The 15,510-nt window shown below is 46.5% G+C and overlaps 1 protein-coding gene across 4 annotated transcripts in view; it reads left to right on the top strand.

The window, feature by feature from the left end:
• The window catches only part of MAP1A (microtubule associated protein 1A), a 50,155-nt gene that overhangs the window by 20,324 nt on the left and 14,321 nt on the right, over positions 1-15,510 (top strand). For all 4 annotated transcript variants that reach the window (XM_071568084.1, XM_071568085.1, XM_071568087.1 and 1 more), the window contains 2 exons: positions 13,923-14,005; positions 14,392-14,532. In XM_071568084.1, coding sequence (XP_071424185.1) covers positions 13,923-14,005; positions 14,392-14,532 — 224 coding nt within the window. The remainder of the gene's footprint in view (positions 1-13,922; positions 14,006-14,391; positions 14,533-15,510) is intronic.

Here is a 15,510-nt window from a genome sequence, read left to right as displayed (position 1 = left end):
TGTGCTGACTCTAGTAACTTTGGATCAGTTTTTCTCATCTAGTGCCTTCCTCTCCAGGATCTCAGAAGTTGGTACTAATGGCGCAATTAGTTGTGTGTCCAACTCTTGAGGAAATTTCTGTCTTTCTGAGTCTTTATTCAAAAATGAACTTGAGCACTGATCTCCTCAGCCAGCAGGTTCTTAGTTCTCCTGAAACAGTCCTTCAAGTCTTGCTGGATCAATCTCTGAAACGTATAGAATAGTACTGGGTTAGGTTGTTGATTTGGGTTGTTCTCTAATGAGGAATGCAATTTTGCTTAATTTCTGCCTTTCTGAAAAGCATCATCATCCCAATGTCTGTATTTGGAAAGAAATTAGTGAGCCCTTTCTTTGCTTTTGAAAGTAAAGGCTTGGATATTTCCTCTAAGCAGATGAAGGCTGAGAGTTGCCAACAGAAGGAGGCAAGTAAGTCACAGAGGGGTAGGATTCAATATGCATGTGTGTTATCAATATGTGCTACTGAATAACTTGTGTGTCTCTTTGCTGTCATTCATGTGTGGTCTTGCGAAGCACCAAAGTCTCTGGCAATTTACTAGAACCTACCTCAGGGCTGTAAAAGTTTAGTGCTGTTTTTCACATATAGCTACTAATGGATTGTGCTAAAAAGGCATGACAGCATAACTGGCTTCCTCTATTGACTTTCAAGTTAAGAGATATTCAGTTAATTACTTTTGCACTTTGCTAACCTTTTATTTCACTGAGATCTCACCTGTCCATTCTCTATTAAGCTCCAGTGTCAATTTCTTAAATAATTAAGGAGAAAAACTAGAAGGAAAAGGTCAAGATGCTAATAGCTGTCTTAGAGGAGAAATGGGCAAGAAGCCAGGGATATACCTTCTGGATGACTAGATTTATGTTCTGACAAGCTTGCTAAAATGAATTAAGAGGGGTAAGTTAAGTTGCAGTACTTACCCAGAAATTAAGATACCAGCTAGGCCATGTAATAAGTAAATGGCGTGAATCAAATATGATTCCTTTCCACAGTGGTAAATAATTGGATAGGGTGGTTATCTGTGGCTTTAGTCCATATGGCATTTTTCTGAAGAACCAGCTTGTAGGCTCACAGGTACGAGTGCAATATGTGTTTTGGCCTAGTTCCTGGTTACTAGATTTGCATGGGAGTTTTATCTGTTATGTGTTTTCCTTCTTGCTGTTGGTCCATATTCAAAGACCATTGTTAAGAAAGAGGGAGGCATGGAAACATGGAAGGGTCCTGTGTCTGCATGGCTCCAAGGGAGCTGAGTGAGTGAGAGGCCCTGAAGCAAGTGTGTTTGGTGATGGAGGCCTCTTCCAGTCCTTTTTATTCTCCCAGTCGGTAAGTTCAGTCCCTGATTCCACTGGGTAATCTGCAAGCTGAAAGGGACCTGACCTGATGGGGTGGCATTAGGAAACAGGAGGCCTGTGATAAAGGAAGCCCTGAGTGAGCTCAGCTCAAGCAAACTGGTGAGAGGCAGTGGCTGAATGGTCTTGTCACCAGTATCAAGAGAGGAAGATGTCCCAGGCTACTCTGCTAGAAACCTCCTTGGTTGTTCCCAAACACCTCTCTCTTCAGTGCTGAATGAACAGGAGGCCTTGACGTTCTGCACTTTGAAATAATTTTCGGTATCCCACTCGTTATCACTGTACTCCATGCTATAAATCAAGTCCCAGGAACCCAGACCATGCAGAAAATCTGTCAAGGGGCAATTAGATCCAAGAGTGCAAAGTCAAGATGCAGCAAAGAAAGTTGTTGGCAGAGGACAGCTGGTTTTTTTCAAGGGCTGGCAAGATACAGTCCTGCACTTCAGCAACCACCCCAGCCACCCAGAGTCCACAACTGGTTTAATATCTGTATCTTAAAGAGAGGTGACATTCAGCAGGTCATCCTCAAAACAAGCAAGGGAGAGTAGAAAAGTGACTTGGAATGATGCTGTTAAGAGTACTAAAAGAAGGAGATTTGAGGAGCCTGAACAGTTGCTGTAAATCAAGAGGCAGGAGCCTGTTGCCAGAAATGTGGCATCTCAATAGGCAAACAGGAGGAAATCTCAGAATTATTTTCTTGTATGTTCAGCCATCTCCTCTTTTATACAATGAAGTTCTCCCTGCCTCAGTCAGTTTGCTTTCACATGTTATATTGATCAGTTGTCCAAACAACAAAAAAAGAGAGAGGAATAGGACAGATCATGAGCTGTACCTCCAAGTCAGAGTCAGCATTACCCAGATACTTCAAAACTGGGAGAAATGCACATTTTTATTCAATCTGTGCTATGTTCTGGTGGTAAGACCATTTGTCCTCGGATGCATATTCTTACTAAAATTTGTGACTTACGGGAGTTTTCACCCCTGGAGCCTGAAGGCATCTGCCTCAGTGCCAGTGGGAGCAGTTTTGTGGCACCTCTGTTAAGGGACTGACAGCAACTCCCCACTGAAGTCCCACTGACATGGCAAGAGCAAACATTAATTTGGCTTCCAAAAGAGCCAGCTATAATAAGTCTGCCAGGGGCTGGTGGAGTGAGGGCACCAGAGAAGAGGGTGTCTTAAGATATGTTTAGGTTTCCTTTTGTGTATTTAGCTGGAGACATTTGGGAAGCTCCTCACAGCTGGAGGCCATGTCCCTGTGCAGGGCTGCACTCCTATTCAGTGAATGCCAGATGCTGTTCTGCAGCAGAAGGATGCAAGGCCAGCGTGAGTCAGCAAAGCTGCTGCAGGGAACAGAACCTTCATGGCCAGTCTCACACCTGGTGAGCTGGGGAGAAGTGCTCACCTTCTCCATTATCTCAGTGCTGGTATAACTTTGAGTTGAGGGGAAGTAACTTCTGGAAATATATATAGCTGTTTCCAAAGCGAACATCTGCAGCTTCAGTTAGTGGTTCTGAAATGGCTGAGATATCAAATTGCTCTTTACCATAAAAGTGAGACAGTACGTGTAATTAGGGAGCAAGGAGATGGTTGCTATGGTTGACATGGTATAGAAATAGAGGTTGCCTGGGAGAGGAGCTGTAGATGGCATGAAATTATCACAGGGAGGAGAGAAGATGGAAAGAATAGGCAAGTGGTTAGGAGGAGTATCTCCTGGGATGTGGTAAGTGCCCACAACCTCCCACACCTTAAAGAATATTTCATCTCCTCCTCTTGCCCTGCTGCTGGTTCACCTTTTTGTAGTAAATCCCCAGCAGCTGGTCAGTCACTTTGCACAGCCTGCTCTTATCTGGAACATATCTGTTCTCCTGACATGCAGTAACAGAGTAGTAAGGTGAGTTATGAAATACCTCCAGCTAGATCTCCAAAAGGATGCCTGAGCATGCCTTCACATTCCTCAGCTGTCTTCATCCTGACAGACTCCTGCAATATTTCTAGAAAGCAGACCTTGTTCACCTTCACCCCAGGCCATTCTGTACCACTCTGACCTCCTGCTTTAGGTGAGTCCCCATACCACACACTGCTGGTTTCTGCAGTAATTAATTTCATTTGTTGTGCTTTCCCATATTCTTTAAAATCTGTTGCAGCCTGGGCCTCACAGAGATATCCTTCTTTCTTCTGGTTACTGCTGTATTTGTCCTTTCTCTGTCCCGCCTAGTATGGTTCTCAACTAATTTCACTCTTTTCAGTCCATTCCTGTTGAGAATTTTTTCTCCTTGGAGCTGCCTTGCTGATGCTGTTTTTTTTCTGTAGCTTTTTACACCAAGTTCTCTGCTTGCAGAGTTCTGCAGCTTTTAGGGTTTTTGCTCTGCCTCTGACTAGTTCTGAAGTTCATGCCTGTTCTGTCCCAAATCAGATGCTCTTGTCTTTCCTGATATTAGCAACCTGTGGTCCCTTTACACTGAGAGTGTTGGGTTGTGTTAGTGTCTCATGGAACTGTATCTGTGACTGGTTGTCCTGTTTGTCCTCCCTAAGACAATTGGGTGGGTGATCTGGTTGGGAGGTCAAGCTGAAGCCCCCAAAGGAGCACAGGTTGTGTCACTGGCTCTGCTCTGGCTCACCTGATACTCTTGCATGTGCTGCCTCCTTCTATGCTCAGTCCTCTGTGTGCTGTGCTGCCAAGCCCCCCGTCCAGGCTAGGTGCAGTCCCTCTCACCCTTTTCTCCAGGTACAGAGCTACGCAGCAGGTAACTCTTAGTGCACATATGGTTTATTCTGGAGGGGGTGCTCTTCTACACTCTACCCAGCTTCAATATAACTGGAATATGGGCAGTGGTGGTCAAGATACCACACACACCCCAAATTCCCCTCAGTCTGTGACTGGGATATTAACTGAAGCTGAAGCCAGTATCTGGAGATTTGCCCTTGCTAACAGGCAAAAGTTGGTATGGATGTACTTTCAGTCCCTAGCCTTGTTTATTCAGTTCCTCCATGTAAGGCACATCTCCTGTTGCACGTCCATGGGGCTTTATTTTGGTGGTGCTATGTTTTTAACTGTGGGACTCAGTATCTCAATTTGAAAAATCATCAAACACTATTTTGAAGTTTTCATTAAAAATAAAAACTCATACATTCAGTAATACTTTCCCACTCAAACACCATTGGCTTCCCCATCTCTTCTAGGTGCAGTTTAAAATCCATCATGTTATGTCCTGTGTGGTTCCATCTGTGACCTATCAGATGATGGCTTGCATGCTCCCTTCTGCTGCTCCACATGCAGCACACAGCTCTGTCCTGGCCCTCCCTGACAGGTGCTCAGCACTTCATTGCAACTTCTTGCCTCAATTTTCAGATGATTTTCAGATTCCTATTAAAAATGTATTTTCTCTTTGCTGCTGTACAGCCGTTCTCTCTGAGAAAACCACTAAAGAAAATCTCTAAGGAGATAGATTTTTTGATTTAGCCATTGACAAATAAATAGTTACTTATTTATCTGTTTCTGCACAGTGTTCAAAGACCTAAAATTAGAAAGTGTAAGAAATAAATCTTGACTATAGAATTTTTCAGGCCATAAGAGGTGGAGCACGTGCGGGTGGACCACAAAGCACTGCCTGAAGCCAACTCATCATTCCCAGTTGTTGAATCACACCAGAAAGCTAAAGCTACAGCACTTTCCTGATCATGTTTTTATGATAATAAGTAGTTTTTGTTGCTGTCACATGTTGTGGGAGATGGGGAAGAGCTGTGGGACAGCCCATTTGCTGTGATCCTTTGTGAGCTGGCTGAGCGCTTTGCTCTGCTTATCTCTGAAAAAGCAGAAAAGAGCTGGGTATGCCTAGAATTGCTGGGACTTCTGCATCTCCTCAGGCTCCAGAAGGCAGCAGTTAGGCACACTGTGCATGGCAGCCTCCCACCTAGGACTCAGAATCAGTCTTAGCCTTTTCTGGGGAGTTTACGCCAAGCTCCAGCTGTGTTCCTCACCTGGTGTATCTGCACTTACCTTGCCTGAGAGTCTCCTTTCATCTGGCACAGCACTGCCTTAAAGGGTGAGGAGGAACAGAGTAGGACTTGTTGTGTCATCCTGATAAACACATCCAGGTGCACCCCTGGGGTGTAAGAGATCATGTTTGAGTTCCTGAGCTGGAACCGGCACGCGAGTTCAGGACCGAGTGCCCTGAAGCACAGACACCTCCCGAACTGCAGGGGCTGCTGGTCCAAGGGCTTCTTTGTGCCCCTGTTGACATAAGCATGACTGACATAATTAACTAATTATTCCTTAGAGTTGGTGGGGAGAGGGAGCAAAGACACTTGCTACACAGTCTGGTGTTTAGGATGCAGATGTACATAGATCCGTTTCCCATCTCTGCACAAAAGCACAGGCTTCAGCCAGAGGGGTGGGAGCAATCCCACTCTATCTGGCAGGGAGCAAGCTGGGGGGGGTCACACATCTGGACATCGGCCATGTGATGGGCAGGCCACTGTGCCATCATCCTTTGGGTTCTCTCTTGTCCTCCAAGAAGCTGACGACTGGATGCATTCCTCCAGCTTTCCCTCTGGATGTGAGAACATCCTGACTTAGAGGTGAGGATGTGATGGCACGGGGTTGGGGTCTGGTTCCTGTACCTGATGGATGCCTCTGCAGCCACTTGGCCAGCTGGTGCCTGTGAAGGCCCCACCAGGCTGGTTGCCCTGCAGGAGCCTCTGATCAGACCATAAGAACTGAGGCAGCCAACCCTGAGCCTCCCACCCCAAAATACACTCTCCCAGTTTCCTCCATACTCCTGGTAGACCAAGACTGGGATGTAAACAAATGAAAAATCAGAAGGTGCAGAGACCCCATCATATCTTAACATATGCTGAACCCAATACAGCCGTTGTTAGAACTGGGAGCCTGTTTGTGGGTGCTGACATTCACTAGACTCCTATTTACCCTTCAAAACTCAGGCCAAAGGCAGCCACAGCTGCTTGATTTCCATGGGACCACACCTGTGTGCCCTGTGCAGTGTTCTGCCTAAGGCAGATGCCTCTCTCTTTGGCAAGAGAAGAAGATGACAGTTTCCTTTGACATGAAATTTGGCCAGGACCTTTCCTTTCTAGAACCCGCCACAAATGCCCCCCCGTTTTCAGAATCTCTTCAGCCCACCCCTGTGTGGAGCCGTCTCTGGACATTAATTGAGGACTCTGCTCTTGGGCAGTGTAAACTGTTGCAGGAAGGTGTGTGTGAACGTCTCTTGTGCTGTGCTGTGGCACGTTCCACTTCATACACTGGTGCTGGTGTTCTCCATGGGTTGCCTCCGCTTTTGCCCACAGCTATGGAATCACAGAAGCCTCAAGTGTTGATACATCCCTCTGACCTGTCGTATACCGGGGCAGGGCTGTTCTTTCCACAGTGCAGCAAGGATGCCCAGGTACAGAGAAGCTAAGGAATGTTTCAGGGATGCACAAGTCTGTGGGTAAGGAGGACCTGAGTGGTGAATCCATAGTTGTTGGCTGCGTACTGACTGCCAAAGCAATCTTTGTGTTTAGTTTTAAACTCCTGAGCCCACCTGACTAGCTAGCAGAGCTGCTAGGTCTCCATCAGTGAGAACCGGTCCCATTAGCCAGCTGCACGCTGTTGAGGTTGCCTGCTGGCAGGAGGAGCTGTGTGTCCTTCAGGTGCTGGGAGTGTGACATTGTTTCCAATGAGGACATGTTCACTCCCTCCCCCAGTGCTGGTCATGAGTTGGCCTTGGTCTGGCAGAGGGGTAGGACCACAGTGTCATGGGAGACAGGACTGTGTGTCTGCACAGATGGGGTGAGAGGCAAAGCCCTTCTCAGGGTTCAGTGCAGAATCTTTTCTCCCTTTCCTCTGGTCTTTACAATCTCCCTCACAAAGAGCTGTGGCTTGCCGTACTCGGTACAGTCCTGAAGTGCTTGTGAATGACTGTGTTGTTTCCTTTTCTCTGAATGGACACCATTTGGGCTGGATCCTTTTTCTCCTGTTGGCACTGAAGAAGCTGCAATTGGAGACTTCACAGCCTCAGAATGAGAGTCAGTTACTATCTCAGTGATGTTAATTTTGCAAATATATGCACTCTTACGAACTCTCATGCACTGTTTGACTTCTTCAGAGGTGGACTTTGTTCAATAGCACACCAGTAAGACTGAGAGATCCCAGGCTTAGCTCTTTGCTGAAATGTAGCAGAAGTTGCTGAGCCATAGCAATGTCTAGGATCTTCTTGTAAGAGTCTTTGCAGAAATGTCCCTTGAAAAGGCATGTTCATTACATCAGATAAGACAGCAGGAAGTTAGAAGTTGGGGTTTAATCACCGTGGTTTGTGTGCCTTGATAACATTTTCAGACTATGAGACTTTGGTGCTTTTTATCAGTGTACTATTGATGTTCACTTTAAAGGTAGAATCTGGCCTGGTAAACCCAAACAATCTTAGGGACAAAGGAGGGAAAGGGTGTGAGAAGGACAAGGGAGGTAATGAGAGATGAAGAATGCACCCTGGATGGGGAAAGGGCTGATTTCTATGTGGTCAGATGAGCAATCTCCATCCTCTGGATGGCAAAGTCTTGGGAGCTCTGCAGCCTGGATTTGCACCTGCCATCAGACAGGTAAACACTCTGGTGAGATCCCTGCCCTAAGCTTTCTCTTTTCGAGGCTAAACAATCCCACCTCACCTCTCCTCTCCTCAGAGATGTGCCAGTTATTTAATCATCTTTTGGACCTTATGTTTGCTCTGATTTATTGTACCAGACACAGCATCTTGACTGATTTCAGCACAGTCCCTTGAAAGATGACCCCAGTGCTCTGGCTTGGGGCATCATTTCACACAGGTGGGAACCTGGGTTCCCCTGCCCTGACACTAGGTATCTGTTTTCAGTATGATGCATTGTAACCGTGGCTCTTTTGGTCCTGACCAACAGAATAGTAGGACCTCTGAGGTGTAATGGTCTGAAATACTAAAGAAAATAACAAGCAGCAGCTTGTGTAGCTATCCTTGACAGCCCTTCAGACCTGTCCACAATTTATTCTGCATCTGTAAGGGGTTTAGGTGTTGCCATTTAAAGTAACAGAACACAAGGAACTGTGCTGGCAGCATGACCTCCTTTTCTGCCTCTACGGCCATCTGTCTGCTTCTAAGATCATCTCTCGGGCATCCTGTTTGCCACAGTTACTCCAGTGCACTGTCCTTTCTTTCAGCCTAGCCTGACCTCCCTGCAGAGCCCTTGCTGCCTGAATGCTGAGCACTAAACCTACTGTGTCTGCTCTTCCATTGGCTCTCCCTCTGTCTCTGTGCGTGCAGACAGCCCTGGGTGGTTAGTTCACACCCTCTCCAGAGTCTGTGTGCCTTTGCTCTTCACTTGCTGTCCTCTACCATAACCAAATCAATTCTACACTCAATGGGCCACATAATCATAGAATATGTTAGTTGGAAGGGACTCATAAGGATAACTGAGTCCAACAACCTGCTTCTCATAGGTTTAGCTAAAATTAAACCATATGACTAAAAGCATCATCCAAATGCTCCCTGAACTCTGACAGGCTTGCTGTTGTGACCAGTTCCCCAGGGAGCCTGTTCCAGGGTCTGCCTGCCCTCTTGGTGAACAACCTTTTCTAATGTCCAATCTGAGCTTCCCTGATGGAGTTTCATTCTATTTCCTTGTGTCCTAGTGCTGGTCACCAGAGAGAGATCAGCACCTTCTCCACTGCCTCTCTTGAGAATGCTGTGAACAGCAATGAGGGCACTCAGCTATACATATCCTTAAAAAAAAATAGATTTTCCCTCCCTTCCCACTGATAGTTCAGGAGCGCAGCTGCACATCCTGAAATGCTGCCTCGGTATTAGGAATGCAAATCCATGCTCTGGTATTGCCCAGAGTCGCTGTTGTTCACCCCCTCAGGGACATTTTGTGTAGTGCCTTCCTGGTCAGGGCCTGCTGATGGCACTCAGAGGTGGCTGCCATGTAGGTAGAGCTCTGTGTGAGCCTCTGTGGCCCTTTGGGTGAGGGTGCTGCTACTCCTGCACAGTGGTAAATAATGTGATCTGTGCGAAGATCTGTCTCTTTTCTGAAATGTCAGGGGCCTTGAATGAGGTGTGTTTGTGTATTAAATCTTTCCATATATTATGCAGCAGGCACTTTGGGGGGGTAAAAACCAAGTAATGCCATGAGTCAAAACTACTTAAAAGGAAGAAAACAAATTAGCAAGCAAATACATGGTCATGTTTGTGCAGCATCAAGAGGTAAAATACAAGGACTCGATGATTTCCTACTAAATATAAAGCTGATCAGTACAATAATGATGAGGAAAGGGGTTGGCATGAACATAGAGGTGGCTAAGTTTATAGATGACTCAGTTACTGAGATCTAGAAAAAACGGTGAGGAACTTGAGGAACTAAATGGCACAGTCTGCATGGTCTCCCATTACATTATTTGTCAAAAAAGCAAAATCAAGCACACTATAAAAATGAAACTTTCCAGACTCCTTATAAGGAGTTAATTAATAGAGTCATTGCAGGGTGGAATTTGTGTGTCACTGTGTGCCCCGACTGAAGATCTTTGGTGCAAAGCTGGTGTTAGGTTATGTTATGATGCATAAAAAAATAGGGTGGAGAATAATACAGAAAATACAATAATGACACCCTGTGAATCTCCTGTATTCCTTCTCATCTTTTTTTATACTTCTCTTACTCATTGCAGTGGCCATGGGGCTAGGTGACTGCAGTTCTGAAGGACTAAAGAAACTCTCCTCTTAAGGAACAGATGGTAAAGAGCAGAGGCTTTCTGCCTTAGTGGGGACATGGTGGATGGGAAGTGCACAGGCACAGGGTCGACTGCAGAAATCAGAATGTGCCTGAATGCACAGGGGGAGGATTCATTCAAAATTAGAAATGCAGTGCTAGTGAAGAGAGGGGATTTATTTATTTAATGTAGCAGCTTCTGAGTGTAGTTGGAGAGGGCTGTGCATGGTCAGGGTTCTGTGTTAAGGATGGACCTGGAGATGAGCTGTGTCCAGATGTTTGTTCCAGGCAAGTGGAAGACAGTGGTCTTCAGGAGCCTGAGGAGGATATTCCTTGTACTGGTCAATGGAACTGAGGGATTTTGCCATTTGCAGTGCTCTTTCCAAGCATGCATTTCATTGTGATAGAGCTCTAGTAAGGACAAATACCTGTCAGTGACCTGAAGAGCATTCTGCAGTCCCCATGGCTGCAGTGTCAGTCGTGCTGCGCCACGTTTCTGGTGCACGCAGCTTTGGTTAGTGAGGAGGGATGTGCTGGGCTGCACGTTTAAGTTCTCTGTGTGTGCAACTGCTCCCACAGGCTGTGTAGAGAAAGCTCGTCGGCCTGATGAGCACTTGGAGCCACAGAGGCCTTGGGCAAGTGTGTTCCCCTGAGCTGGGCACAGACTCTGCAGGGCTGGCGGAGTTCACTGCTGCAGCTTGGGGTGAGCAGGGGCTGGGCACGGGCCAAGTTAGGGTGACACCATGTTGCCATGTCATATTTTGCAGTTCAGCCTGGAGTTCATGTACTGTTCTGCTTTATCTCTGAATTTAGTTAAAAAGCAGTTTGGGGGTTTGGTGTGCCTGGATGTTTACAGTGAGTCAGTTTCTGGAAATGGCCTCCTGAGAACCACCTGCTGCAACTGAAGAGAGAGATTCTGCCCCACAGTTGGTCTGGACCAAAATTCTGAAGGGTTGTACTGCTTCACAGAATTGCCAAATTGTACGTTGGAAGTGTCCTCTTGAGATTGTCTGGTCCAATCATACCTGCTCAAGAAGTGTAAGCAAGAGCAGGTTTCCAAAGCCTGTATCCAGTTGGGTTTTTTGAGTATCTCTGAGGATGGGTGCTCCACAATCTCTTCATACAATCTATTCCAGTGTTTGAGCACCCACACAGTAAAAACTGGTTTATTGTGTTCAGACGGAATTGCTTCTGTCTTAATTTGTGCCTCATATCCTGAGCACTACTGACAGTGTCTAACTTCCTCTTCGTTCCATCCCATCATGTATTTTTTGTACATACTGAAAATACACCTCCCCCATGCTCAGCCTTGCTTTATATGAAAACACTTCAGTCCCTTTATCATCCTCACAGCCTTTCACAAAGCTCAGTCCTTCCCCATTCGTCCCTCCCATCTGCCAGCAGCTGCTGGCCCTGCAGCTTGAGCCTTCTCTTTCTTCCCTGTGTGCAGGGGACATTGCAGGGGGTGAGGGGCTGCCAGCAGAATGCTGAAAGCCAGGCTTTGTTCACAGCTCCAGCGGGGACAGCTCAGCTGCTTGGGCTCAAACCGCAGCGCTGGCACCAAGCAGCAGTGCTTTCATGTCAGTGCTGCAGACGGGCCCCTTCCCTCTGCAGCTGGCACTGCCACCAGTGCGGCCCAGCTGGCAGCACCTGGGCTGGAGTTGCCCCTGCAGCACCTGGGCACCTGTGGTGCCTGGAGGGATCGCCACAGTGACCACATGTGGCACAAGGATGAGGCTGCCGGTGTTGGTGCTGTGCACCAGGCTCTGTTCCCCCAGTGCTGTGGGTAACCACTGCCAAGGCAGTATCTGGGGGCTGCAGGCACCAAGGTAGCAGAAGCTGAAGCCTGGAGAGTGGTGTGAATCTCACTCTGTGCCGGTACTAGTTTTGAAAAATGGGAGCAGATCACTTCTGTTCTGGATAACCCAAGCAACAGGCATGGAGGTCCTGGTCGGGGGGAGCTGTGTGAATGCTGCACAAAAAATCGGTGGGTAACCATGATGTTCCTCCTGAGCACCAGCAGTGCCTTCACAGTGGCCATTGCCTCGATGATGAGTGAGGTTTTGCTTCTTGTGGCTGCACAGAATGCCTCAGAACACCTTCTGGGCCCTCCTCCTGTGCACCTCCTCCCACCCTCCCATGCTGCTGCCCATGGCTCGCTCGCAGCATCCCTTCTGTGCACAGGGACTTGCCTCCCAGTGTCCCCAGCTGTACACCTGTCCCACACTGAGAGGCAGAAATGCCACTGAACTTAGTGCATTTTGCACAGTGATGGTTTTTAGTCTGGAAGGACGGTGTTTTTAGCCAAACTAAAAGAACACAGAAAACAGTTCAGAAAACAGCTAAAGATGCTGCGCACAAATAATTCTGCTGAGAGCTTAGAGTCCCTCCCACTTTAGGCTGAAAGCTGCCTTCTGGCCATATCTGTCTTGTTACTTGCTGGTATCAAGTAAAACATTCCAGTAAAGTGAGTTTGCTTGCTGAATATTGGCTTTTCTCTGACTTCTTTCTTTGTCCTTTTTGGTGTCTTCCTTTGAAATACCAGCTTGATTAAGCTATTTTTGAAGGATTGAGATGTGCCTGGGAAGTGATGGGAGGTTGTGGAGAATGGAAAAAACAACATTGTCAGAGAGCAACAGTTGTCTTAAAGATGAGAAATAGAAATAGATGTTCATTTTTGGTAAAGATCTGTGGCCCTCCAACTTATATGAGAGTTTAAAACCTATGAAAGACTTAAAGCCTATAAATTATACATTAAAACAGTTAAGTTCTAGGAGCCTGTCTTGTTGAGTAGATGTAATGTCCAGAGGTAGGTATTTGCAAAGACTGGAATCATAAAAGATTTTGTGCTGCCTGCACTGTCCAGGCAAGTGCTGAAGGAAGGTCCTGTACATCGTCCTGCATCCCAGAGCCATCTGATGTGGGCACAGAGCCGTGGCTCTGGTCCTGCCTGTCAGCGTGGCAGATACTCCCCACCCTGCTTTCTGATAAACAAATAGGGCCTGGGCATTATGGCAGCATTTTGCCAAATAGCTTTATAATGCCTATGCTGATGTGAGCACAAAAACTGCTTTTTTGCGTTCCCAGGATATTGCTTGCTCTTCTTTTGCTCCTCCTATTTTCCCTAAATATATAAAGAGAGCAAAGTCCTGTCTGGGTAACTGTCTGTGCCTCTGACAGGAGGGAGACAGGAGAACAAGCATTCTTTCTGTGTAGGTACTCCACACAGCAGCAGCCTAGGAGTGCACATTTGGATTAAAGAACAAGACTTCAGAAGAGGAAAAAAAGGGTTATGAATGATGAGAGGTTTGTTAGCAGTGCTGCACCACTCCAGTGAAGGGTGAGCTGGCACCCACTGACTGGCTTGAACAGCACCAAGGACACCTCTCTCTGGAAGCTGCCATGGGGCAAGGCACTTCTGTCTGGAAGGGATGATTCATCTGTGTCAGTGGTTACAGGCACAGCCATCTGGCACAAGCAACAAGCTCAGAATCACAGAATCAAGTAGGTTGGAAAAGTCGTCTGAGATCATCGAGTCCAGCCTTAGCTCTAAGTGCCTGGCTTGGTGGACTTCAGAACATGTTGGAGCCGAGTGGCAAATTGTGCTGATCCAGAAGCAGAATTTCTTTCCCTGTTGCTGAAAATTTTTTTTTCTCTGTTCTTTGAGACCCAGGTATTGAATTAAGTCTCAAATGCAGTTTGAAGCCTTGCCATCACACCCATGCTGAAGTGGAATATTTAAGGCTAAACTATCAGTACCTGTATGCTGTCTCATCAGCTTCTCTCATACTGTCTAATCCCTTTTCTCTCCCCAGGCCAAAGAACTCTCCATCACCGGAGTGATACCCTGGAGACAGTGATCCTGGTAAATCCTAATGTGGACAGCATTGTGTCTGAGGTAAGGAACAGATGCCAGTGAGCTCTTTCCACATCAGCTCTCCTGCCTTTGCTTGACATAGAGGTCATGATCGTCACACCTTGCACCTTCTAGAGGGTGTGAATGTGCTGCCCGTCTGCTGCAAGGTGTGGTGAAGGGCTCAGGCATTCTGGTGTTGTCAGTAACTGGGATATATGCAGTAACTATGATGTGACATGGAGCTGCATTGCACAGACAGTAGCAGTGTTTTCTCTCTTCAGTAACCAACTTTCTTGTATGTATAAAACTTAGGGTTTGGCTGTTTGTGAATAGCATGTGAGTATTGCTTGTCTGTGGGATTGGAATTCTGGGTGCTGGTGAGGAGTACAGGCAACTTCTGACTGCAGCACTCTATCTCATGGTAACAGGTGCGTTCACTGGTGTGTGACTCATCAGCCCACAAACTACTGATCCTCTGTGGACAGAGCTCAGACCAGGAAGGAGACTTGGTCCTGCAGACAGGAACCTTCACTTACCAGAAGTTTGCTGAGATACTTTCAGACCCAGAGGTGAGTGTGAGCCATAATCAAGCATATCCCCTTCTGTTCAGAGTGCACGGTAGAGCAACGCAGCCTGCACCTTCCTTCAGGTGACAGATTTGCAGACCAATGGATTTGAAATCCAGAAAAAAATTGCACACCATAAAGTACTTCATGCTATTGACTTGGGAATCCTGCTTAAGTTTTCCAATACATACACATGGGTGATTCTTTAAGTGTTCAGTTTGAAATAACCTTCCAGACTGGCTCTGCAGTGGGCAGACACTCAAAATTTCTTAAAGCAGGTCTTAACATAACTGCGGGCAGCTTTGGAAAACAGCCAGCAGAGGCCATCCTCAACCTAGTAAATGTGGCTGTTTCTCTTCCTGTCATAGTCAGTCCAGCAAGTATGTTAACAGAAGATTCTTCAAGGATGTGTAAAGATGATAAGAGGACGAGTAAATGCTGATGAAGCAACTTAGGTGATGATTACATAACTACAAATGTCGCTATTTAATTGCAGAATTCTTGCATCATTCAGGTTGGGAGGCACACGAGATGTCTGTAGCCCAAGCTCCTGCACAGAGCAGAGTCAGCACTTAATTCAGGGATTTGTCCAGTGAGGCCTGGGAAACCTTACAGGGCACCTCTGAACCACTTCTCCAATACTTACTCTGTCAGCGAGGCATACCATAGCTTTCCTGGGAGACTTTACATGGTTTTTCTGCTGCTGCTCGTTGCCAAAACACACATTTGCTGCTTCAGTTTTTGAGAAGCCTTACTGCCACTGATCGTGTACCAGGTTTAGAATGTCTCCATCCAATTGACAGTATAGTTGCTACAGGAATGGCTCAGTGATACTTAGACAATTGATATTATTATTCCTGTAATTAAATCAGCAGGTATCCTTGCTGATTGTTCTCATTTATTTCTGGTATCCATTTATTTGTACAGTATTTAGTCAGTTAAGTGCTATCTAAGCAAGAGAATACAATGTAAATAAATGTA

This window comes from Pithys albifrons, chromosome 13 (genome assembly GCF_047495875.1).
Source record: "Pithys albifrons albifrons isolate INPA30051 chromosome 13, PitAlb_v1, whole genome shotgun sequence".
Classification (NCBI taxonomy): Eukaryota; Metazoa; Chordata; class Aves; order Passeriformes; family Thamnophilidae; genus Pithys; species Pithys albifrons.
Note: the sequence above shows the minus strand (reverse complement) of the source record. Positions and strands in the feature narration are given on the sequence as shown.